Genomic DNA, 24,886 nt, shown 5'->3' on the forward strand with positions numbered 1-24,886 from the left:
AGAGACTAAGAGCAAGAGCCAGGTCAGGCCCAGCTGTGGGACAGAACACTGAGTACACCCCTTTCCACTCTCACTGTGGGCTGTGGTAATGTCCATGCCCTGCACTGGGACTCAGCTCATGGAGACTTCTAATGGCCTGCCCTGGGAGAGGTTTGCTAGCATTTGTTTATTTCCTTAAGGGTCATTCTTTGTCATCTGAGCAGTGGGAGGTGGGACCACCATGAATTTTGTTGTGTTCCGAGCGCTGCTGCTGTGCCCGTGTGCCCGCAGGGCTCCGGCGAGCGCTACCCACAGCACCGGCTGTCCTTAGTGCCACCCCGCTGGACGACGCTGGAACTGTTGGAGCAACTCCTGAGGAAGCCACGAGGGCTGGAGCACCTCCCCTATGAAGACAGGCTGAGAAAGTTGGCGCTGTTCAGGCCGGGGAAGAGAAAGTTGTGTGGAGATCTCACAGCGCATTCCAGTACCTGAAGGGGTCCTACAGGGAAGGTGGGCAGGAACTATAGTGATAGGACAAGGGGGAATGGGTACAAATTGAAAGGGGAAAATTTTGATTTGATATTAGGAAGAAATTCTTTACTGTGAGGGTGGTGAGGCACTAGAACAGGCTGTCCAGGGAGGTTGTGTATGCCCCATCCCTGGAAGAGTTCAACGTCAGGTCGGATGGGGCTTGAAGCGGGAGCGTATGATCTTTGGGGCCCCTTCCACCCCCTCAGCGTCGCATGATGCGCTGTAGGGCGGGGCCGCGCCCAGGGGTGGGGCAAGCCCGGCCCAAGGGGCACCGCCCGGCCCGGCCGGCGCCGCCCCGCCCGCCTGCGGTACCGCGCCGCACCACCAGGCGGAGCCACCGCGCCGCGCCCGCGGCCCCGCTCCCGGCGCGGCCCCGCCCCTCGCACGGCCCCGCCCGCCTGCGGCCCCGCCCCCAGCGCGGCCTGACCGGGCAGCTCCGCCCACGCTCTCGTTATTGCTATCGCGAGAGCAGGCGGCTGCCCTCTCCCAGCTACTTCCGCCCTCTCGGCGAAGCCTCGCGCGATCTCGTGCCCTTTCCTCCCCGGCAGGGTGCGCAGTCTCGCGAGAGCGGCACCTCCCGCTAAGGAGGGGCGGGGCGTGGGGCGCAGTCTCGCGAGAGCTGCCGGCCCGCCGGCGCCCCCCGGCCCGCTCCCTCACGCTGACATGGTCGCCGGCGATGGACCCTCCCAGGACAGGTCGGTCACTGCGGGGACGGGGCCGCCCCGCCTGCCAGGACACCGTGGCCCTGGCCATCAGGTCGCCTTCTGCGCCGCCGAACGGCCGTGTCCCAGGCCTCAGGGGTCCCGCCGGGGGGGAGCGGCCCCGTCCCCGCCCCTCTGTCTGCTCCCTCCCGTGGGTTATTTATTCCGGGCACCTAATGGCTGCTACGAGGTTTATTTTTGTCCCTTGTTCCCTTGACGTTGCCTTGGCAGTCAGCGCGCTACGCTTCTTGCTGTATTAAAACCCATGTCTCTTATCTGCTCTGGTGAGGTGTCTTATCTTGTGTGTAGATGGCAAACTGAGACAACAAAGGTCAGGTGTGTTCAGGCTGTGCTAGTGACCTGCATTGACCTGTATGTACCTACTCTTACTGATGCTTTTAAAACTCACCTTAGTCACACATCTACATCACGAGGTGTCTCAATCCATTTAGAAACCTTTCCATATTGCATTTACTTACAGTCTAGAGGAACGGTTTTTTGGGCAGAATCAGAAATACGATCTCTTTTTGGGAGTCCTCAGTCAGTCCTGAAATATCCGGTTCGTTCGTGGCTGTAACTTTGTTTGTTTCGTCTCCCAGGAAGCCCTTACCAGCCCACCGTTGAAGCTTTGGAAAGCCACCCCGAGAAAAAGTTTTACAATGTGTCGAAGCTCGGAGGCGCCAAGTATGGTACGATGATCTCTGGGTGTAATTGGGGTGGTACCAGCAGCAGACTGCACCACTGGCTGCCCTGCGGTGGCAGGAGACGCAGTTGGGAATTCTTAATGGGTGTGTTTGGAAGCTGATCATTTCCCAATTTCTTAGTACTTTATGGAGTTGGCAGGGGCAATACTTGTAGCGTTTTTTTAGTAAGGAAGAAAATACAGGTGTTTCTGCAGTTTTCAACAGTATTCCAAATCAGAAGAATTACACTTTTGAAAAAAAATGAAGTGACAAAGAACTCCTATTTAATACTTCAAAAATAAATACCGCTTTTCGTGTAGTTTTGTACATCTTTGAGGTGTCCTGGTTTCATCTCCCCAGCAGCCTTACATAGTGGGTCACTGTTTGCTGGAACATGGCTCCTGCTGCAGGGTGAGGTTTTGTGGTGCTCATGCTGTTGCTTAATCTCAGCTTGTCATTAGTATGCAATAGCTGTCTGTGCCAAAAAGACCTTTATTGGGTCTCTGTGTCCAAGTGCCTTTTAAAAACTCACAGTGTTGCACATGTGGTGGGAGGGAAGTCCATGCAGGGGACGGTGCTTTGCTCTGTGCCAGCTGGAACAGGCTTTAGTCTTGCAGGTAATCAAAGCATACTGGCAATAGTCTCTCCCTTTGTTTTCATGTTAAACTGAAATACTTACATGGGGTACTTAGTAAAGGCGTTTGGGATATTTTTCAGTTTTGCAAGGTCTGAATTCTTCTTTATTCATGGAATTTGTGATACGTTTCTTGAATGAAAAAAATACCAGTGGATATTTCACTTTAAATCTATATTTGGCCACAGTTATTAATGCCCTGTTGTTTAAAGAGAAGAGAGAGGAGGGCACAGTGTCTGCTGAAACTTTGTGCAACAGCTGTGTGCTCTTGCAAATTTCCCCTGCATGTAGTAACAAAGTCAGTCTTTCAGATAAGCACACATGGAGGAAACTGCTTCAGTTTGTGGCTTGGTCCAGGGAGAAGCAGTGCTGTGGTAGTAACAAAACCAGGCGGTTCCACGGCAGTTTTTTGAAAAGCCTTATGACAGCAGTGGAAATAAAACAACAATATACAACTTTCTGCTAAAATGTGCCATAAAGGTTGTTGCAGTAATTGGTATTCCTGAAGATATTCTCAGGAGTCTAAACAGACTGCACTAAGAGGGTCTTTCTCTTCCAAAAGAAACTTCTGTGCAGAAGCTGGAAGCCTCATGTTAACTTCAAGATGGCAAAATACTAAATAATGTCTAGACACAGTGTGGGACAGCACTGGTAGCAAATCCAGCATCTGGAATTGCTCACTGCATTTGTTGCTGGAATAGTTTTGAGTTTTACCTGTTTGCCCTCTGCCTTGGGGCTTCTGACTGTAATTTGACATTAATTGCTAGCTGATATTAATCATATTACTAATGTAAATGTTAATTGATTTAGTTGCAAATTTTCTAGTGTTTAAGACTTACGGGGAAAATGAGAAGAGCTCAGAAGGATTTAGGGCAGAGAGGACATGTGGAGATCTAGACCAGGCTCTTGCAGGGGCTGGAGCTGATGCGGGGAGCCTTTCGTGATTAAGCTGTGCCAGTCTGGGAGGACAGATATTCCACTGCCTCCCATGGTCCTGTGCTTAACCGTGCCCCCTGTGAGCTGCTTTTCCCTTGTACCCATTCCCAGTGTCCTTCACTGGGCACTTCTGCTAAGTCAGGCCTCCCCTTGGCTGCAGTCCCCAGGAGGTGCTGGGCACTACAATCAGGTCACCATCTCCGCCAGCCCCGCTCTCCCTGCAGCTACTGTGTGTCAGGCATGGTACAGAGCCTCCTAGAGGGGCCTGTGCTGGATGTGATCTCATTTCTGAAGCTATCCTGTACCCTGGGAAGCCCCGAACTGCACATGGTGTTGCAGACAGGAGCTTGCTGGTGCCTTGCTGGAAGCAGTTGCTTCTCCAGAGCTGGTGCTGAGCAGCCCCTGGGGCAGTGGGGTTTGTAACCCACAAGAAAGCAAACCAGTTCTCCTCTGGGAGCCTGGCTTTTTAATTGAGTGAGTGGTGGCATGGTTTGTTAGTCCTTTTTGATGACATCTTTATACTCAAGTTTACTCAAATCTTAAACTCAAAATAGTGACTTGTCTAACTAGAAAACAGTGGATATTATCTGTGAAAGACACAGTGAGAACAGAGTCAGCAAATTCTATATTAATAGTTTGTGAACAAACCACTGTATTAGGTTGAGACCACCAAACCTTTTTTTTTTTTTAATTGAGGCCTGAACTTAATTGTTTCACCTTCCTCCAGGTAACTTTTTTTGTATTTCTCACTGTTCTTATGAAGCTGTTTGCCTGCTTGAATGATGCTGAACACAGTGGGATTTGGGGAAGGAATGTCAATAAATCTTGATGTTTTTTCTTTAGTGGTTATTTGTTTTGTTTTGTTTGCAGTGAATAATTATGTTGGGGGTTTTTTTCCTCTTCCCTCTTTATTCATTCTCATTTCCATTTCCCTTTTTTTTTTCTGTGCAGAAAACAGCTGGTTTTCAGTACCTTAATTCGTATCAGTAGCAAACTAACTCAAGTTGTATTTAATGACATGTTGTTCTTTATATTTTATGAAATGTGATAATTTTAAAAGGGCACATGGCAGAATAGTTTCTGGTCTTTGTATCACTGTTAATTGAAAATAATATTCTGGCATTGGTTGCTTTTGGCTTGGTATCTTGAGTAACGGAATGGTGAAATTTACAGTTAAAATGACTTTGAGTATTCCAGTAGTAGTTGCTTTTGACCTGCTCTGATCAATAATCCCAGGTCTATATTCCTTGCATCTCTCCCCTGCCAGCATAAGGTACCTTATTAAATGTCACTGTCTGAACAGTGTGGTCAAGCCATTGGTATCTCCCATTAAAATCCCATAGGATAACCCATCAATTCGTACATTGCGCAACTCACCATTCCATATTGTGTAAGGAAGATCAAACCCAAAGGCAACTGGAAAAGCAGGCTCCTGAAGCTCTCACCCTTCCAAACCGTAGAAAAGTGGAATTCCTTAGAAATGGGAGATTGTAATTTTAAAAAAACTGTGTAAGCTGCAAGTGCTGCACTCATGGGGTCTGTCCCTTGCCTCACCCCAGGTACTCTGCCTTACTCCATCCGAGTGCTGTTTGAGTCCAGTGTCCGTAACTGCGATGGCTTCTTAGTGAAAGAAACGGATGCTATGAACATCTTGGACTGGAAAACAAAACAGAACCATGTTGAAGTGCCCTTCTGTCCTGCCAGAGTTGTTCTTCAAGACTTCACGTGAGTGTGTGTGCCAAAACCCCCAAAAGAACCTGTGCAAACTCACTGAGTTTGTGTTCAATTCTTTGGCTTGAGAATAAATCACACCTCCCTCTTGATACCCAGGTGGAAACCTGTGCACTGCCTCTGCTGTTCAGTAGATTCCTCATGATAATTCCATATGATGCAAGGGTAGAAGCTGTTCCGTAGGGTACTTTGGCTTTGGGACAGGTTGGCAAGGCTGAAACTGCTGGCCTGCAAGGAACACTTCACAGGATAGATAAGAGCCAGAACACAAATGGAAGTGGTGATGTTTTGGCTGTAGCCAGATGGTTGACAGTTCACACTGTCACTGACAGTTCTTCCTTGAGATAATTGAAGATTAAATATTGCTTACTCCACAATAAGTAATCCAGTCGAAACCATGAATAATACATATATTGAAAAAGCAGCCTCTTAGGATATTAACTTCCTTTGTGATTTGACTATGGCATAGCTAAAAGGGCAGTCCTTCAGCAATTTGCAAATATTAAATTTAATCTGTCTTGCTGACTCTGTATATTTATTAAGCAGTCAGGTAATTAAAAAAAGGAATTATGATGATAATAAAAATGAGGTAACATCTGCTTAGCAGGCAAAGCCAGTAAGATTTATGTAGTACTGTGTTATATAAACATTTCCCCTCTCTGTTTTGTACAGCAACATGAATATACTTGTGAAATGCTATGAGTTTAGAAATGGCTCTGTTAGACAAATAATACATGTTGAGGTGTTAAATGTATAGCACAAGCTTCACTTGCATAGCAAGGTTCTGTTGTAAAGGTAAGGAGTATCTAAAGATCCTTTCTGTGCTGAAGTACCATCACACTTGAGAAGCAAAACAAGACATGAGAGAAATGTGGTCATCTTTGAGATGGGCCCATTATTGTCTTCAAACATGCTGTTGCTTGAGAGGGTGTACCTACTCCAGTGACTTTCAGAATGGTTCCAGTCCTTTAAAAATTAGAGAATAACAGGTATATTTTTTGAAATATGGATGTAGCTAGTTCTAGACTTGAATAAAATTAAAAATAAGTTTGTGCATTTCAGTCAGTTAATGTCTCAGGTTGTTTTACTATTCTGTTTTTCCATCTGTTAGTGGAATACCAGCAATGGTCGATTTTGCTGCCATGAGGGAAGCTGTGAGAAATGCTGGAGGAGATCCGGTGAAAGTCAATCCTGCCTGCCCAACTGATCTCACTGTTGACCATTCTCTGCAGATTGATTTCAGCAAATGGTAACATACCAACATACCTTTTTTTTTTTAACAAGCCAAACATTTTTGTCTTGACACTGAAATGTGGATTCATTCACGTCTTGTTACTGTCCCATTAATCGTTTGCCATGCATGGATCCCTGAAACAAGACCTTGTGGTATCTGAAAAAGGGCTGGATAAAAATGGATAAGAACTCCTGAAGGAGAGGAAGAATACTTGTGAGGCCTTATGGGTGAAGCTGACTGATAATCCAGATTCTGGGCTGAAATAACGGGATCTGGCATGGTTTTCAGAAAATAATGTGTCTCAAGAGAATGAGGCAGAGGGCGTTTGTTATTTTGCTTTGCTCTGATTTTATTGTTCAAGTTTAACAGAGCTGTTTTTTCCATACAGGCTGCCTCGTCACAGCTCCAGAGAAGGGGCCTGCAATTCTACTGGGCATATTAAAAGACTGTCATTGCAGTCCATTGCTTGTGACTGGTTTGGGTTTTTTATGGCCTTTGATTTAACACCAGATAAATGAGGCTGTGGATATTTTCAAAGAGAGAAGTGTGCTTGGAGAAGTCTGGAAAAGTAAAGGGACTGGAAAGCTACCAGCGTGGTTTTCCTTGTCTGACAGGCAGTTATGTGATGAACACAGCCTGGGGCTGCCTGTGCTAGAAACATAAATACTGCCCCAGAGGAAAAACTTGGAGCTTTTGTTTAGTGTTTGCTGAAGTCAATACTAAATAGTGCAGTTTCCCTTCACCTTCTCCCCTGCCTCTTGATTGTGGAGCCTTCCAAAATCCATGCAGAATTGCATAAACTGAGCAGGTTCTTTGGAAATCTTAAAAGTTCATGGGGAAAAAGCCTGTGGTCATAGGACACAGATGTGTGAGTCATTTCTGTCAACCTTCCAAATGCTCACAGAATTTCAGTTTGCTGAGTGTTAGAAGAGCAAGAAGCTACAGATTATCTGTTGTGCTGAGTATGTGTTGTCAGTTCTGTGCTCTGTCCATGCCTATGTCCGGAGGGACAGCTGATTCCTTTGCAATTAGGCCAGCCTAAAATTATCAGGCAGACCAAGTGTTGGCTAGAGGTCTCAACATACTGCTTTGTAATGATAAATCCAGCCTCTGGAGCATCACTTTGGAAAGCTGTGGGGGCTCAGCAGCTGCTGGCCTGTGATAAGAAGCCCTTAGCTGCAGGGTGATTTGTGCTGCTTTTATAGAGAGCTCCCATCTGTGGGCCACAGCCTGGTGGGCTGGGGTGGGATTTAGACAAGGTATCCTCTGAGGCCAGGCAATACCCTGCAATTTGATAACTAAGTATCTGGCTGTGTTACTGAGGCAGAAGAAAGCAGTGGCTTTAATGCAATTTTGTGATTTAATTATTACTGAGAGAGGTAAAAGTCATTAGTTTTTCACAATAAGCTTTCTTTGCTGTCCTGCAGATACTGAATCTTGCACAAATAGAGGGTAGTGTGCTATATGGACTTTTCTTTTAAGAAAACTCTGGCTTTTCTCTCTTCTGACTGGCTTGAGTAGCCAATTTATCTGAGCCTTTGAGAATTTGTATAAAAAGCCTAATTAAAGGATCAAGTTATGTTTCTTTCCTTGAGAAAGCAGTGGTTTTAACAGAACATGTACAGCACTGTATTAAAAAAAGAAACAAGTTCAGTCTACCATTTGGATGAGACTCTACCCTCTACTAAACCTTCCAAGTTTAAAACTCTTGAGTTCAGCCTTTGCAATGCTGTTTATAGATTTCTGGTCTATTGTGAACGAATGGAAGGAGTTGTTTGGTGCTAATCTTTCAGACAATCCAGTTTTGCTCACTTCTTACCACACCACATTACTTAACTAAGCTCATCCGGTGGTAGTTTACTTTGCAACAGGGTTGTAATAAAATAACTCTATTTTTTCAGATACTATTTTATAATCTGTTGAAGGAATTGCTCAAAAACAAGGGGGTGTGTGTCTGTATGTGTAACCAGATTCCCAATGTCTCAATGAATGTTGTGTTTAATGTTGCAGTGCAATACAGAATGCTCCCAACCCTGGTGGGGGTGAGCAGAAGCCTCCAGCCAAGCTGTCCCCGATGAAGGCGCAGCCTCGGAAGCTGCCCCCGTGCCGCGGCCACAGCGGCTGCAGGGGCTCATGCAGCACAGGGGAGTCCAGCCGCAGCTCGGGACCCTTCTCTGCGCAGATTGAGAACACCCCCATCCTCTGCCCCTTCCACCTTCAACCCGTGCCTGAGTATGAAAGCTCCTGTGCTAAATTGTTTTTTACTTTTGTGTGTTGAGCACTGCCTATGACAGCTCAGGGAAACGGGGTTGGGTTTTTTTTAAACATCCTTTGTAGTTTTCACCCATGCCTAGAAAAGTTGTATCAGTATCTAGAAGTAGGTCGGATGTAGCAGATAGGAATTGGTCTACAATAAATTTTTCTTTTTACAAGAAGAGCCTTACTGAACACCCTGAAGATGGCCACCTATTGGCTCATGGCTGTGACTTTTAAATCTAATATTAGTACTTCTCTCATTTCTTCACAACAACAAATTGGAGTCATTCTCTGCTCCAGAGCAAGCCTGAGTGAGTAACTCAATGAAGCATTAATTTATTTCTAGAAGTAATTCACAGCTTTTGTGTAATAACTTTTCAGAAGCCTCTGGCTCTTAAAGAACTAAGAACTAGCCTATACATCATCCCCCAGCCTGTACAGGATCTCACAGTCCATCTGTCACTGAGTTGAAATTCAGTAAATATCCTGCCTGTGTAGTAGCCATGGGGAGCCTCATGTCTGTGCCTCTCCCAGACTTCTGTGTTATTAACAGGTCTTTGTGCACCGTTCAATCTATGCCAATTATGTGTAATCCTCCTCCTTCAGCTGCTGCCTCTTTGCCTGATGGACTGTTCAGATCCCTATCTGCCTGTGCTGGACAGGTGTACAATTAGAAAGCTGATCAAATCTGTATCCCACAGTGATATTGTGCTGAATGCTGTGGTAACGGTAATAGATGTGGAAATATTCCTGCTCAGTACAGGTGTAGGAATGCAGAAGGAGTGATGTTTTCAGCAATATTGGTGTTCTGGCAGCACACCAACAGTGGTATTTATGAAGCTGCAGTGTGAACACTGACTGTCCCTCGGGACTTGGTGAAGCAGGAGAGCTGCTGACCTGCTGCTGCTGCAGAGAAGAAAGGAAAGGGTCATGACTGTAAAATACACTTCTAAAAATTGAGGACTTCCTTCCTTGTACAAAGCAAGTGTGTCCCCTTCCTTGTTCAGCTGCCCAAAGCAGAGATTATTCTTCTTAAATTATGGATTACTCTGTTACAACAAGTATCAGCGTCTTAATAAATTACACCTACTAAGAAAAAATAGTTCATTTTATGGGACTATACTGATGAGTACTTGTGACAAAATCTTGTGGCTTGGAGGGAAAAATGGAGGATAGTTACAGTTGAACTAGTGAACATTGTGGTTCTTTAATGTATGGAGTTTTGAGATGTGCAGCTTGTGAGACAACTGATAGGGGGGTAAAAAAGCTTCTGTGTATTGTAGCACATGCTTGGAATAGATCTCTTAGTATTTTCAAGATCGCACACTTCAGGCAAACCATACCTAGAATAAACAGGTTCTCGGACACAGCACATATGAAATCAGCTATTTTTCACTGTTTACAGAAAGCTTGCTGCAGGGAAGCAGTTATCTTTGTTCTAATAAACCACTTCAAAGAGTCCTGCAGGCTTAAATAAGTCTTTCATCAAACAAACTAAAACTACAACTTGTTATTCTGTAATTTGAAATAAATTATGACAGTACTTGTAAACTTGTTTTCTTCCTAGGCCTGAGACAGTATTGAAAAATCAAGAGATGGAATTTGGCAGAAATAGAGAGAGGCTTCAATTTTTTAAGGTATGTCTGTGTACCTGCAGGCTTTGTGGTTTGGGTTTTATTAAAGAGTCATTTGTCTACCAGTATTCAGGTGTAATTATAAATTAAATGAAATTATTTGGAAATGCCAGGTTCTCAAATCTGAATTAATTACAAGAACAGAAAATTTGCTTTCTAACTTGAAAAAGTTTGCTCTGATTTGATTCTTGTCAGTGGGGATTTATGAAGCATTAGTCTTTTTAATGCCTTTCATGAACTCAGTGCTTTAGGTCACAGTGAGTTTCTGGCTGAAAGGGTCATTTATCCATACCTCTGTTACAAAAGATGCTGAAGTTGGAAGTGTTGAGTGGAGACCAGTGTTCAGACATGGCTGCTCTCAAACTGGGCAGCAGAAGTCCTGTGGTGAACATCAGTTTCTCTGCTCCTGGGCAGGGCTCTGCAACATTGCTATTTGATCCTCATGCACTAATTTGACATGGTTTAGGAATTCACTGCAATGGTCTAAAGCTCTTTTCATGGATGTAGACTAGACGTTTCTTTCTGAAAGTTGTAAATTAGCTTTTCCATTATTAAGGAAGGAAAATGGCCAGGCTGGATCTTGTTACAAGTTTCCATGTCTGCTCTATTAAATGTCCCGTCCTGAGTTTGCAAGCAGTCTCACCCTGGAGTGTCAAACTGTGTTTTACTATAAATATAAATTCTGCTATAAATACAAGTGCTTAGGTTCTGTTGTCTGAATACCAGTCTTAGGTGAGCTTGTAATCAGTTGTGTGAACTGGAAGGTAAGAGATTTCTGCAGCCCTGCTTTTGAAAGGTAGGCATGAATTACTGATTCAGCCTTCAGAGGAATTGAGTGAAAGCTTTTGTTGATGATTAAGAGTGTATCCAAGGAGATCACACACCTCTGTTTCACAAAGGGGCAAAAGCCACTTGGGGTGAATAGCAAAAACTCTTATTGTGTCTTGTTTTGTCTTTTTAGTAATGTTCTAAGAATTGAATATACCTTTGAAAAAAATACAACTCTTATTTTCATTTTGGGAAAATTACAGTGGAGTTCAAAAGTTTTCGAGAATATATCCATAATTCCACCCGAGACTGGAACGGCACACCAAGTGAACTTGGAATATTTGTCCCGAGTGGTTTTTGACATTAAAGATTTCCTGCATCCTGATAGCGTGGTTGGCACAGACTCGCACACAACCATGGTAAATGGCTTGGGTATCTTGGGCTGGGGTAAGTATGCTCACCAGAACTTCATTGCTCTTAGAAAGGCAACTAAAGTTGACTAAAAAATATTTCTTCCCACTGGATGTTTGTATCTCAGGCATAAGAGACTGTCTTGAATTATTGTTCTGAATGCTTTTTGTCTACAAGTAATCTTGATGAAGATTTCTTTCCATTGAGAAACCACTCTTTGTAATTTAAAGAGAAAACAGCCAAAAACTAGCTGATACTCAAATAAGTGCCGTTTGTACAGCAGAAATGTGCGTGAAGGTTTCTTTTCTCTCAGAAAATTAGTTTCAGATATAAAATATTTTCTGGTTGACTGTTATGTCTAACTTGAGTAATAAGTCTTGCTTGATTTTTATTTTTAATGTGCAAATTTTTAACGGAACTTCTACATTTCTTGCTGTGTCCTTTTGGGGAATGGAGTGATGCGCTCCACTTGTGAGAGAAAAAGCAGAAGTATGTTTATTGTCATAGGTCTTTAGGCTCAATATAAAGGGTTTTATTATGTTTTAGTACCTTAATGTAATGAGTGTAGGTTAGTTAAGGTGCTGAAAAGCCATGTCCCACTCTCCTTGCAGGCGTCGGGGGCATTGAGACGGAAGCGGTGATGCTGGGAATGCCAGTCACTCTCACTCTGCCTGAGGTTGTGGGCTGTGAGCTGACAGGCACAGTCAGCCCGTTTGCCACATCCATAGATATTGTTCTAAGCATTACAAAGGTAAGAGTTCAATGCCTTTTCAAACAAAAGAGAGTTTGTTGCAAGTACTGCCAGTGGTGTTTGAGAAATGAACTAAATGCAGGAAGTGTTTTTAGTATACCTTTAATCATGGCAGTGCAGAAAGGTACAAATAATCTCTAACCATTTATATTTGCAAGCCCTTTGAAGTAATGGGTTTTTTTTTCTTTCTCCTCTATAGTGGTTTACTTACAGACCCTCTTTAACTAAAAATAATTCATAATAATTTTATAATTTTTTTTTTTTTTGCAAACATAGGCCTTAGGGTTACAACTTCTTGTTTTAAATGTTCATGACTTGTGAATTGTGACAAACATAACTTGCACTGTACCTCTTCACATAACAGGTATTGTGTGTTCTTTCCAACAGCATCTTAGACAAGCTGATGTTGCTGGAAAATTTGTTGAGTTTTTTGGGAGTGGTGTTTCCCAACTGTCCGTAGCAGACCGAACCACAATAGCAAATATGTGTCCTGAATATGGTGCTATTCTGAGTTTTTTCCCTGTTGATAATGTGACATTGAAGCACTTAAAGCATGCAGGTAAAGATTAAACTAAAGCAGTGATTTATTGTAATTGTGTTTTTCAGTTGTGGTAAAACATGTTTTTTGCTCTGCAGAAAAACCCAGTATAAGAACTATAGAGTTTTTGCTTAAAACTCCTCAATTCCTATGTGGCGCTTTTCTGCGGAGTTCTGATATGGATTTAACATGTAATTAGGCTTTTGCTTGAGGTTTGTGTCCAGTCTGGTCCATTTGTCTAATGCCCGATTTACGAACACGATACTACTTTTCAACATCCAGAATCCTAGTTTTTGGAAGCACATGTAAGCCTATAAAAGAAAACTATTAAAGAAATTCTCACTTACATTTTGAAATATGTATGGAATGTAAGTCTTCTTGATTTGAAATGAATCCCATAACCACCTGGAGATTCCCTACAAAATCGAAATTTAAAATGATTACTAGAAATAAGTGAAACTGCAGAATAAATCTGAACATGTCTCTGATTTTTCCCAGTGGTTTGTTTCCCTTTGAAGTGTGTGATTTCACTGGCATCTCAAGCTAAGCAAGGAGGATATCAATTCCTTATCAAGCTACTGCAAACAGAGAACCACAGGGTGACAGATGCCAAAAAAATCTCATTCATGAGTGAGACTTTGAGACTGAAATCTGTCACTTTCAAATGAGAGTTAAATGCTTTCAATAGCAAACATGTTTGTCTGATCGGTGCAGAGTAAATGAATGGGTTTGGAAGAGTAGCCAGCAGTACTGCCTATTGTCAGCTAAGCACAGGGTCTGTATTAAACAAGGAAGTCCTAACACAGAAAAGCCTTATGGACTTCAGGGACACAACTGTCAATTTAGTTAGAGTTACCACTGCTAGAGCTGGAATAGCTTATTTTGTTTCTTGACATAGAAAGACAAGTTAAGCTAATTTAGAAAAAAATGTAATAATTTATAAATGTTTTCATTTGTGTATCATTCCTGAATAGAATTTGGGATATGGAAGTGGTATACTTGGAGAAAAAAAAAGTACTTTGAATGTTACATTTAAAACAATCTGAGTGTCTGAAAGTTGTGTGATTTGTTTTATTTATGTATTTTAATGTGACTTTTCTCATGTTTGAAATAACCTTCCTTAGGTTTTGATAAGGCCAAGCTTGAAGTCATGGAAGCGTATCTTAAAGCTGTGAAGTTATTTAGAAATGATGTGAGTTCTTCTGGAGAGCCCGAGTATTCCCAGGTATGCTTGAAAGTTGTTTGTTTGATTCTCATAAATAACTACTGATGATTTCACAGTCTCGTCTCCCACTGTAATTTTCATTGCTTTCAGCAAAGTTGTATTTATTAACTCACAGTTTCGAGAAGCAGAGCTTTTCTGTAAAACATGGAGGGGATGGGGAAAAGAAGGGAGTATGGTAACATTATACTGAATTCCAGTCATCCCAAGGATTGTGAATGGTAGAAAAGTTATGGGTAATGTTAAAAAATGCTTGGAATAAGAGGAATAGCCTCTTACAGTCAGTGGTGTTGAAAATGGAATCCCAGAGTTCTAAATGTCTGAGAACATTCAAATTTGAAACAAGAGTTCCTGGGTGTCTCAGGAGTATATTCCATGTACCACTGGTCCGGGGTTGGTAATGCCTGCACTTTCTGTTTCTTGCTTTCTTAGGTAGTGCAAGTTAGTCTAAGTTCTATAATTCCATATGTCAGTGGCCCCAAGAGATCCCAAGATAGAGTGGCTGTTAATAACATGAAAAGTGACTTCCAAGCCTGCTTAAGTGAAAAGGTTTGTATTGCTGATGCTCTCTTCAAAAGGTATTTCCTGTAATTCACATGAATAAATGTTATATTACCTATTCCTTGTATACCTGCTGAGCCCTCCTTATTGCTACACAACTGCTTATCCAGGGTGTTCTGTTCTCGCTTGACAGGCATCCCAAGGGTAAATCATTGGTGTGTTTGGCAGGAACATGACCTTCCAAAAATCCTTAATTTAGGGATTTATTAATTAGTCCTAATTTAGATTGCTAGGGAGAAAGAACTTTAGGTAGGGACCTCTGGAGGATGTTTGAGTGCTGAAGAGCACTCAGGTGAGGGTGTAAAATGCTAATTGACCTACTCTGGTTTAGTTACCACCCTCTTGCAATTAAAATCTTGGACATGCTTCTAATTCAGGAACCAGTATTGTGTAGATTAGACATGTACTCTTAAAGGGATGTTCTTCCATATACAGAAGGAAGTGAATTGTGGAACAGCCACACATAGACTGGCATTTGTTCACAACTGTTGCAAAGTTAAAGCAGTTGTGAAGGAAGAAGGCCGAGACCAGTGTACAGACAGAGGGACCTGAACTGAGGGCTGCTTTTAGATCTATAACGGTTCCTAGTGGCACAGCTGAGTGTTATTTCAAAACCAGTGTTCACTTGGTCTTGATGTAATGTCATCCTTTCTGTTCTGTAACAACTGGTAACATGTATTTTTGTCATCCAGTCTGGTGTTAAAGGGTTTCAGATTGCAGCTGAGAAGCAGAATGACATTGTGCCTGTTCAGTATGAAGGAAATGAATACAAGCTGTCCCACGGCTGTGTTGTCATTGCTGCGGTCATCAGCTGTACAAACAATTGCAATCCATCTGTCATGCTTGCTGCAGGTATGTTGGGACCAGACAGCTCAGGGTCTTAATGGTGCACTCATGTTTGCACAGCCCTCACCTTCAATTTTGTAGGTTCTCTTTACAGGTTTGAAACTGCAACTTTACAGGTTTGAAACTGCAGACTTGTAGCCTTAGCTTGTAGGCTCTGGAGGTTATATAGGGAAAGTTGCTTTTCCATAATACAATCTTAGTTTGTCCCATAAAAGCAAGTATTAAGGAGAGTAATTATAAAATATTTACACTTGGTAGTATTACAGCAGGTAAGCAGTTCTAGGGCTCCTGTCAGGTGGATGCACACAGTGGCACTGCTGATGCAGGAGGTGAGCTTTAGCTTCCAGCCTGTCCTGGATGATGAGCTGTGCTGCCACAGCCAGGACAGAAACTCTGTATTGCTGAGCAGTTGTTCTGTCACTGGTTCAGGAGTATCTGCCACACCTTCGCAAGCTGCAGATGATTTTGTTGGAACAGCTCATCTGTCAGACCTTGCTCTCTTTCTAAGATCCTCTGTGGCCAGGGTGAGCTTCCCCTTAGGGCTGTGTGGCCTGTCTCTAGAGACTGAACGGATTGGCACTGTCAGCTAGAACATGGCAGAGATTTGTCTTAGAGAAAGTAAAATGGGTGTCTACCTTCCAGGAATGGGAATAAAACCATGCATGGTATTTTTATGAGTTAAGAAACTTTATTCAGGCCAGTAATAGCTGTAATAGTTTAATAAACTGAAAGTTGTTTAATCCTCTGGAATTTTTTATGCTTGCTTTAACTAAGGCAGAAGCATACAGATGTCCTATTAAGGGATATACAAATCATAATCTGTGTCGTTTTTTCCTTTTTGTTTGGTAGGACTCCTGGCCAAAAAAGCTGTTGAGGCTGGCCTAGTGGTGAAACCCTACATCAGAACAAGTTTATCACCAGGGAGTGGAATGGTTACACATTACCTCAGTTCCAGTGGAGTATTGCCATACCTCAGCAAGCTTGGGTAAGGCCTGTTTCTGTTGGTGAGTTTAGGCAAGTAGTACATAGCGGGGTTGTACAGGCTGATAAATAGGATTGCTGTTCATTTTGGGTTGGCTAATTCCTAACTTAGTAGATTGCCATCTTACTTACTGACTTAAAATTATTTTGCTTCATTGTATTCCCTCTTTAAAATTTATGATGTATAGCTCTAATATATCAGAGCTCTGTTTTTCCAGTCACAAATTACTTCATTTTAAGTGACTTGCAGGACAGGATGTACTTGATAATGTATTTTAAAAGTGGAAGCTGGATGCAAATTTATCAGGACAGTCTGTATTAGTCTTTTCTTATCATTGCTGCTGTCAAGGGTTGTTTAGTTGGTTTCTGGTTGCTCTGTAGCAGTAACAGTGGGATTATGTTCAATATTCTGTAACGGTACTCAGCTGTGGTTTGCATCAGTGACATGTAGTGTCTGCTGTGCATTCCCTAAAAAGAACTGTCGAAGGACAAAAAATTATTGGGGATTGTTAATAAAAGAAAATGCAGTTGTTAACAAATTGCTCGTGACCATGTAAGGTGTGACTTGATTGGTTTTTCCCACGTAGGTTTGAGATTGTTGGTTATGGGTGTTCCACCTGTGTTGGGAACACGGCCCCTTTGCCAGAAGCCATCAGGAATGCAATAAAACAGGTAAAGCTCTGTCTGGCTTGTTGAACACAGAAATGTATTTCTCACCCAGTTAAGCAATCAAGAAATACAGTAATTCATGCAAAATACACTTCCTTTTTGGTTTGGACTTCGCATGATGTTGTTGGCATATTTGCTTGTTAGAGGGAGACCATGCCAATTCATTGCTATGTAAAATAAATGTAATAAGTAGTATTTTTAGAATACAGTTATAAATGACAAGATAAATACATGTGATCTAATCTTGCAGAGGATGTAATGTGTAGATTTTGTATCATAAGTGAAGAGGAGGGTTTTAAAGAGCTATGGGCTCAAGTCATTTTAACCAGCAGTGTCTAAAAGCTACAACTTTTTTCTCTTCTGAAGCAGAAGAGAAATAAAAGGCAGGAGAGGAGTTGACTGAATTGACAGGAGAGCATATCAGAGGGTCAAAAGGGAAGATGAGAAGGGCAGTGGGAGAGAGCAAAATGCCTTTCAGTTGTAGTGTTAATTTTTGAAGGGGAATGCTAAAAGCACATCTGACTTAGTCAACAAAAATAGCATAAGCTGTTTAAGTACCCCAAACTGCTGCAACACTATGTCTGGGTCTGCCTTTCAGGGTGATATCATTGCCTGTGGGATACTGTCTGGCACAAAGAACTTTGAGGGCCGCCTGTGTGACTGTGTCCGTGCCAACTACCTGGCATCCCCTCCGCTGGTCGTGGCCTACGCCATTGCGGGCACCGTCAGAATAGACTTTGACACAGAGCCTCTGGGTGAGTGTTTTCCTACAGCTTCTGTTTCTGCAGCTGGTGCACATGGGCAGAGATTCCTGCACATGATTTCAACACCCAGAGCCAATATATTCAAAGAGGAAGCACAGCCATATTTGCTTTGCTCATGGCTAAAGCAAAGCATTCACTTAACTGATCAAATTCTTTGCCTATCTGGTACCATCTTTGCAGGCCTGAATATATACACATCTATGTTCTAATACAAATCTCAAGTCTAGTATTTTATTCTTCAAAACTACTGTTGTGTTTAAAATCTTAGGCACTGGTTTTAACGGCAAAAGTATTTACTTACGAGATATTTGGCCCACCCGACAAGAACTTCATACAGTGGAAGAAGAGTGTGTGATATCATCCATGTTTAAGGAATTGAAAGAAAAGATGGAGGTAAGAATGGTCTGTTCTACCTAATTTAAAGGTTGCGTTTCATTGTAGCTTTATAATATCTTGCAGTTGAATGTGATTGTTTTGCCATTTATTTCTGTTATGGTAATGGAGGGCTTAACTGAGGGGTACTTGTATTTAAAAGCAATTCCCAAGTAATACCCAGTGAGGTAACTTGGAATATGTAATAGAAAATTATTACTAAATAATAGTAATTAATAAAATCACCAGTACAACTTTAGTTTTTGAGTATAAAAATACAATAAACTAACTTCCGTTCTTTTCAATTAATTTTCTTTCTTGTAGAAAGGAAACAAACGATGGAATTTACTGGAAGCACCAGAGTCAACTTTATTTCCCTGGGATTTAAAATCTACTTATATTAGATGTCCTTCCTTTTTTGATAAACTTGTAAGTACAGTGGATCTATCCACCAGATTATATGGATTACTTTTAAGTAAAGGAATAGCTATTCCAGTAAAGCTTCAATGTTGAACTAACAAGTTTAATTATCACTAATATTTCTCAGTCTTTTAAATACTGTTTATGTCTCTGGAGTGAGTGGAGCCTGTACATCAAGGGGCCTTCCTATACTGCAGATACAGTTTATATGTCTGTTTCTTGGAAGAAAATGTTTAATGTTCCTTTTCTTCCCTTCTGTTGTTCTTTCCCCCCACCCTTCCCTGTTAGGCCAAAGAACCAGTTTCACCGCAGGCAATTGAAAACGCCCATGTGTTGCTGTACCTGGGGGACTCTGTCACCACAGATCACATTTCCCCTGCTGGGAGCATCGCAAGGAGCAGTGCTGCTGCCAAGTACCTGACCAGCAAAGGGTGAGCACTTGCTGCAGCACAGGACTGCTGCACATGCTGGATAATTGATTCGCACTGTCACCTTCCTCTAGAAATGCCTGTCTGCAGAAAGGGGAGACTATATGTGGAAAAGCAAAATAATTAATCAATGTTAATAAATATGCTGGTAATGGCAAGAGGATTAGTAAGGTGGGTTGTTTCCTAGAGCAATCTCCCCATAAGTCTTCTGTAAGTACCACACTGCTTGTAGCACTTCATAACGAAGTTGTAGAAAATTAATTTAAAATTGCAGTTTTCCTCATGAATAACCTAGCAGTGATTTACCCATGTTGTTCATGATTTATAATAATTACATTTGTTGGAGGTCTAGTTGTTTACATCTTCCACTGAAGATATGCTGCAATAATTGTAAAAAAATCATGATATCCTTTTAAATCAGATAATCTTTAACTGATTTCTTTCAATTTGCTTTTTATTCCAGACTCACACCTCGTGAATTCAACTCTTATGGGGCTCGAAGAGGTAATGATGCTGTGATGACAAGAGGTACCTTTGCAAATATCAAGCTTCTGAATAAGTTCATAGGAAAACCAGCTCCTAAAACAATTCATTTTCCATCAGGACAAACGGTAGGAATATATTTGTTTGTACAGCTGCTCTGGAATGGGGATTGCAGGTTTAGAACTCACTCAAAATGTGTCACTTTGTCATTCCACAGCTAGATGTGTTTGAAGCAGCAGAGCTGTACCAGAAGGAAGGCATTCCTGTAATTATTCTAGCAGGAAAGAAGTATGGACTGGGTAGCTCAAGAGACTGGGCTGCAAAAGGGCCTTTTTTACTGGTACTGCTGGTTTGTTTGGGTTTGGGGGTGATTTTGTTTCTTCTAGAAATACCTAAAAACACATTGTATAATTTCTTTGTTAGAATCTTCATGGGGGAGAATCACTAGTCAGGATAAATCTGAATTTCCTCATTATGTAATTTACTGTCTTGAATACCAGACTGAGACAAATCAGGCATTTGTCTATGCTGGCCTCTGTTTGGTCTCCATGGGGTGATCAGTATCTCACTGTTGGAGACTAATTTCCACTTATATTGAGAATGTATTCCGAGTCAGCCATTGATTCATGTCCTGTTAACTCCAGCATGGCCACTGTCTGTAACAAACTGTTTCACACTGCATGGGCCTGCTCTGGCTTGTTTGCTTCCATCTACCTGGAAAGCTAAAAAGATGTTACCAGGGTACTTAAAGGACTCTGTGCAAAGCACTCTCTTTACTCTTGAGTTTGAATTGCGAGATGTTGGACATAATCTCTGTTCAAAGGTTACTTCTGTGTTTCACTCTGCTTGCATTTTCACAGGGTGTTAAAGCTGTCCTAGCTGAGAGCTATGAGAAGGTTCATAGGAGTCAGCTGATTGGAATTGGCATCGCTCCACTTCAGTTTCATCCTGGGGAAAATCCAAGTACTTTGGGACTCACTGGAAGAGAGCAATTTTCTATATTGTTCCCTCCAGAGCTGTTGCCCAGAATGACTTTGGATATTAAGGTATCTTTGCAATATTTTTAATTTCTCTATTGAATGTTCTGATGATTAAAAACAGAGAAAGAGAAGTTAATTCTGATGATAGGAAGCAAAGCAGGAAAAAACAAAATTTAATTCTCTTGGAAGGTAAGCTTATAGTCCTACCTGAAGTTTGTCATGGCAGTTGGAGTTTCCCAAAGTACATGTACACATGTTCTTCGTACACAACTTTGTATGCAGCCTAATATTTTTGATCAGAGTGGTATTTTGCCCCTCATGGGCTCAGTATTAGGGTGGAATTGAGTTTGTCTCTCATAGGTGTGATGATTTGAGAGAGGCTTCAGCTCTCCATTTTCTGTAAACAAGCCCGTAACACAATTGGTGCCATCTTAGGGACATGGTGGTTTTTGGTTACCAACAGGCCCCTGGCCTGCTCACAGCTGCATCTAAACTGTGCCCTAAAACAAGCCTTCCTTCCATCCAGCCCCAGCAGGCTTGGGGCTGTAGAGGCATGTCACATTTGCTTGTGTTCAACAAAACTTGGGGTTAGAATGTTGACTGAGAATAAGTAAGGGGAAGTGAAAGCAAAGCTTAATTGGTTTCTCTTTTTTGCTTTTCTTTTGAAGACAAGCACTGGAAAAGTATTCAGCGTGATTGCCTTGTTTGAAAACAATATGGAGATAACTTTATACAAGAATGGTGGAAGTCTAAACTTTGTGGCTCGAAGATTCTTATAGTAGCTACTGACTCTCTGGGTACCCTGCATAACTGGTAACTCAGCAAATGCCTTGTGTGAACCCAGGAATCTGTACCGTGGAACTGCAAACAGTCCTAGTGTGCTCAAAGTTACTTCGTCCATGGATGTAAAAGATTGTGAATCATTGTAACTGCAACGAGATCCTTTCTGATTTTAAATAATATTCTAATGGTGCTATTAAACATTGCTAAAATCAACATGTGTATTGTGACAAGAGAGCTGTAAGTATGGAGGGGATGTTTTATCAGACCATTTTGTAAATAAACTATGCGAAATTGAGACTGATTGTGCTGAAGATTATTATGTAAGAAGATTTTCTGCAGTTGTTTCCACTCAGTTTTTGCACCTGTAAATCTGCGTACTGCTGTTTGTTGGTTTAAGAGTAGCAGATGGCATAGAATCTTAAAGGCCAAACATTAATTTTTTTTTCCTCATCCAGAACTTAGAAAAGATACTGAGTTTTCGAATTCTTTAGGTTATGGGCTGAACAAAAGCAGTCCCCATGAGGCCCATGGTATCCTGTATCACAGATGATGACTTCCTTACCTTTGTTACGGGATTATATTTCATCTGGATCCAGATTTAAACTCCTCAAGCTATGAAATATATGAAACACTGTGTGCCTAGAAATATGGGAAACATTTCTGCATTAAAAAAAATCTCACAGTTGTTTCATTCATGCAGGTTAAGCCATGTTTCTTCATGCCCTTCAACTGAAGTTTGTCACATCTGCTTCAAAGGGTGCACTTTCTCATTTATGACATCTATTTTTATTGTGCTCTCTGCAATATCGTTAGACAAAGTACCTCCCCATAATGTTTTAACCTTTAAAAACCTTTTAAAACATTTACTAGGGTTGTTTAAATTCCTCTGCTTTAAATACAACCTATGTCTAATGTTACACTTGTCAGATGTTCAAGAGCCAGCCAGGTCGCCATACTGCCTTTTAATGCTTCCTCATGTGCTGGCAGTTCCCAGCTCTTACAGAGTGTCCCATTCTGAGGAATAGCCCAGAGTACTGAACAAACCTTTCTCTTATGGCACTGCAGTAGCTGTGGATGGAATTGTCAGCACACTGAGGGTAAAGCCCCTGTTCCATAGTTCGTATTGGCAGGAGATGCAGAGTTCCTGCAGAATGGCTTGTGTTCCCACTGCACTGAGCTCTGGTGGTGTCTGAGCTGTTCAAGTGAGTCTGCAGCTCCAGCAGGCTCTTCCTGTGCTCCTGTGTCTTGAAAAGCTTCATAACTCCACTTACAGTTTGTGTAGAGATTAATTTCTGCTGGAGAACAAAACTGCAATACTTACCTATAAATTGTCAAGATTTTGCTTTAAGATTTTTTGTTCTTGATAAATGTTGTCTTAAATATCAAAACATTCAAGAGGACTATATTAGCTTTATTTACATGTGCTTTTCATTTATAACCAGACACTAAGATAGCTGACTTGTAAACTAACAGATGCGCTGTTCAAATCTTTAAATAGTATGTTTGACATTCCTTAAAAAAAAGCCCCAAAACCTCTTGCATAATTATATCAATACAATGTATTTTTGACAGTTCAAAGGCCAAACTAATTTGATTGACATAAGTTTGATACATATTTTTCTGTTTCGTTAGACAAAGTTCACTAAAGTTTTAACTTCTGTATAATCCGTTTTTATATTTCACTAGTTTGATGTGGTTTTATTTTGGGTGAGATGAAAACCATTCCGGTGACTCCTACCACTTCTAAGGGGGATAAGTCAATGCGGTTTTGAATATTATATTCAACTGAATGCTGAATGAGTTCCTGTTCGGTGGTACACTTCCATTAATTCTATCCAGACTGACTGAGCAGATCTTACTTCTTGTACAACAGTGTCTGATTGCTATTTTATCCCAGCTTGAAGGTATATTCTTGATTTAGTTCAAGAAAACAAGTGTTTGGGGAAAAAAAGGGAATTTAGTGCTAGTACATAATGATGCCTCGTGCAGATAATAAAACTGCAACTCCATGGCTATTTATAACTGTGTAACTACTAATGCTTGAAGGGAACACAGCCCCCTGCCCTCTCTCCATGTTTCAGGAGACAGGGATCCAAGCCATGTCAAGGCAGACCGATGAGGTGAAGTGCAATTTCAAGGCATGCGACTTACCTGCAAGTTGTCACCAGTAAAGCAAGTCAGCTCTTTTTAGAGACACAGGGGGCTTCATTACCTTAGCAGCTACTTTAATTCTGCTGCTCTATGGAGTCTTATGTCCATGAGAGAAGCAGTTCTGAGCAGTGCTTGGGCACGGGGGCTGCTCAGCTGGAGGTTCCTATTGTTGCTGCAGCAGGTCCAGCTCTAAACAAGCCCAAGTCAGTGGCATCTCCGAGGTGCGCAGGCTGACTCCTACCCTACCTTGTGGTGTGGGGGTGCTGTGTGGGATAGCACTGCCCACATACCATCTGCTCAGTGGTGGGGAACTGCACTGGCTTGTGATCCGTGGGAACAGCCCTGTTCCCTCTCCCCTGTACAAAGTGCACCTCAAGAGCCCAGCAGCAAAGGGAAGACATTTAACTTTGGACACACTGCTAGGACTCTGAGAGCCTTAGGTGGGCAGGAGTGACAGGAGCCCTCTGGCAGGGGCAGGGCAGGGGACAGTCAGGATTGCTGTGCTCACACACCGAACACCGTTCAGTTAGACCTCTCTTCAGTATCCTAAAACATAGGAGGACATGTCCTTGTTTGAGAAGTGACTCAGTGTGTTAAATGTATTTAACCTAGACCTCTCTTGATTTGGATTTGGGGGGAGAATCATGTTGAAATTTTTGTAAATGTTTTCTCTTCTTGCTTCCCTCTTCCTCCCCATCCCAAACTACAAAGCTTTGGGATAGTGTTGATGTTTATACATTTTACACCTAAATATAAGGACAAGAAGCTATGTATATTAATCATATTTAAGCAACTGCAAATCATTGTCTGATGTTTAAAGCCAACAGAATAGTGTAAGTTTTAAGTTCAGTAAGTATTGTATAGATATATCTTAAGTTCAATTGATGAAAATTGTGCATAAAATGTTACCAATGCTGTAAATTATTTTTAATAAAGAAAATTGTATCACAGTTCTTATATGTTACTGTCTATTTTGAATAGATAGTATGGAATACACTTTAAATGGTACTGTGTGTGAAGGGGCAGGGTGAATAAAGAAAGGGGTAATATTATATATCATATAATTATGCCTGTTTCATTTTCTTGTTAGGAGTATTTGAGGTGGGCTCGCAAAGCATGCTTAGCTGATGTAGAAGGATGTTCTCTGGATTAGCTGTGCTCCAGACACCAGTCTGGATGTTATATCAAATGCTTTTTGAATAACTTTTTCTTTCCCTTCTGAAAAATGTCTAATTTAGAATCTAGATGAAATCCTGTATTAAAGCAAGCTGTTGGCCAAGGTTACAGCTATGACAAGATCCTCAGATTTGGGGATGTCCAACACTAACCTACTTCAACCCTCACTTTCAGCACAGGCATTAGACTGGAGTTCATCTCATGGATGCTAAATTATTCAAGTCTATCTTTCTACAGATAATAAGACAGGCCAAAGTACAACC

General features: G+C 41.7%; 1 protein-coding gene across 1 annotated transcript; it reads left to right on the plus strand.

The window, feature by feature from the left end:
• Positions 1–1,098: 1,098 nt before the first annotated feature.
• Positions 1,099–24,397, plus strand: IREB2 (iron responsive element binding protein 2). The gene is made up of 22 exons (XM_039557639.1): positions 1,099–1,205; positions 1,811–1,900; positions 5,024–5,189; positions 6,307–6,444; positions 8,440–8,661; positions 10,253–10,322; positions 11,351–11,534; positions 12,110–12,249; positions 12,637–12,808; positions 13,912–14,012; positions 14,442–14,558; positions 15,263–15,422; positions 16,266–16,401; positions 16,985–17,069; positions 17,665–17,821; positions 18,099–18,223; positions 18,527–18,631; positions 18,911–19,053; positions 19,514–19,661; positions 19,751–19,873; positions 20,394–20,579; positions 21,182–24,397. The coding sequence occupies exons 1-22, from the start codon at positions 1,187–1,189 to the stop codon at positions 21,290–21,292; spliced, it is 2,898 nt and encodes a 965-aa protein (XP_039413573.1). The 5' UTR covers positions 1,099–1,186; the 3' UTR covers positions 21,293–24,397.
• Positions 24,398–24,886: the final 489 nt, after the last annotated feature.

The sequence above is a fragment of the Corvus cornix genome, chromosome 10 (assembly GCF_000738735.6).
Source record: "Corvus cornix cornix isolate S_Up_H32 chromosome 10, ASM73873v5, whole genome shotgun sequence".
Classification (NCBI taxonomy): Eukaryota; Metazoa; Chordata; class Aves; order Passeriformes; family Corvidae; genus Corvus; species Corvus cornix.

Coding starts and splice junctions, on each gene's coding strand:
- IREB2 (XM_039557639.1), top strand. Junction 17,070..17,664: donor TCAGGAATGCAATAAAACAG/GTAAAGCTCTGT, acceptor TCTGCCTTTCAG/GGTGATATCATTGCCTGTGG. Junction 17,822..18,098: donor CTTTGACACAGAGCCTCTGG/GTGAGTGTTTTC, acceptor TTAAAATCTTAG/GCACTGGTTTTAACGGCAAA.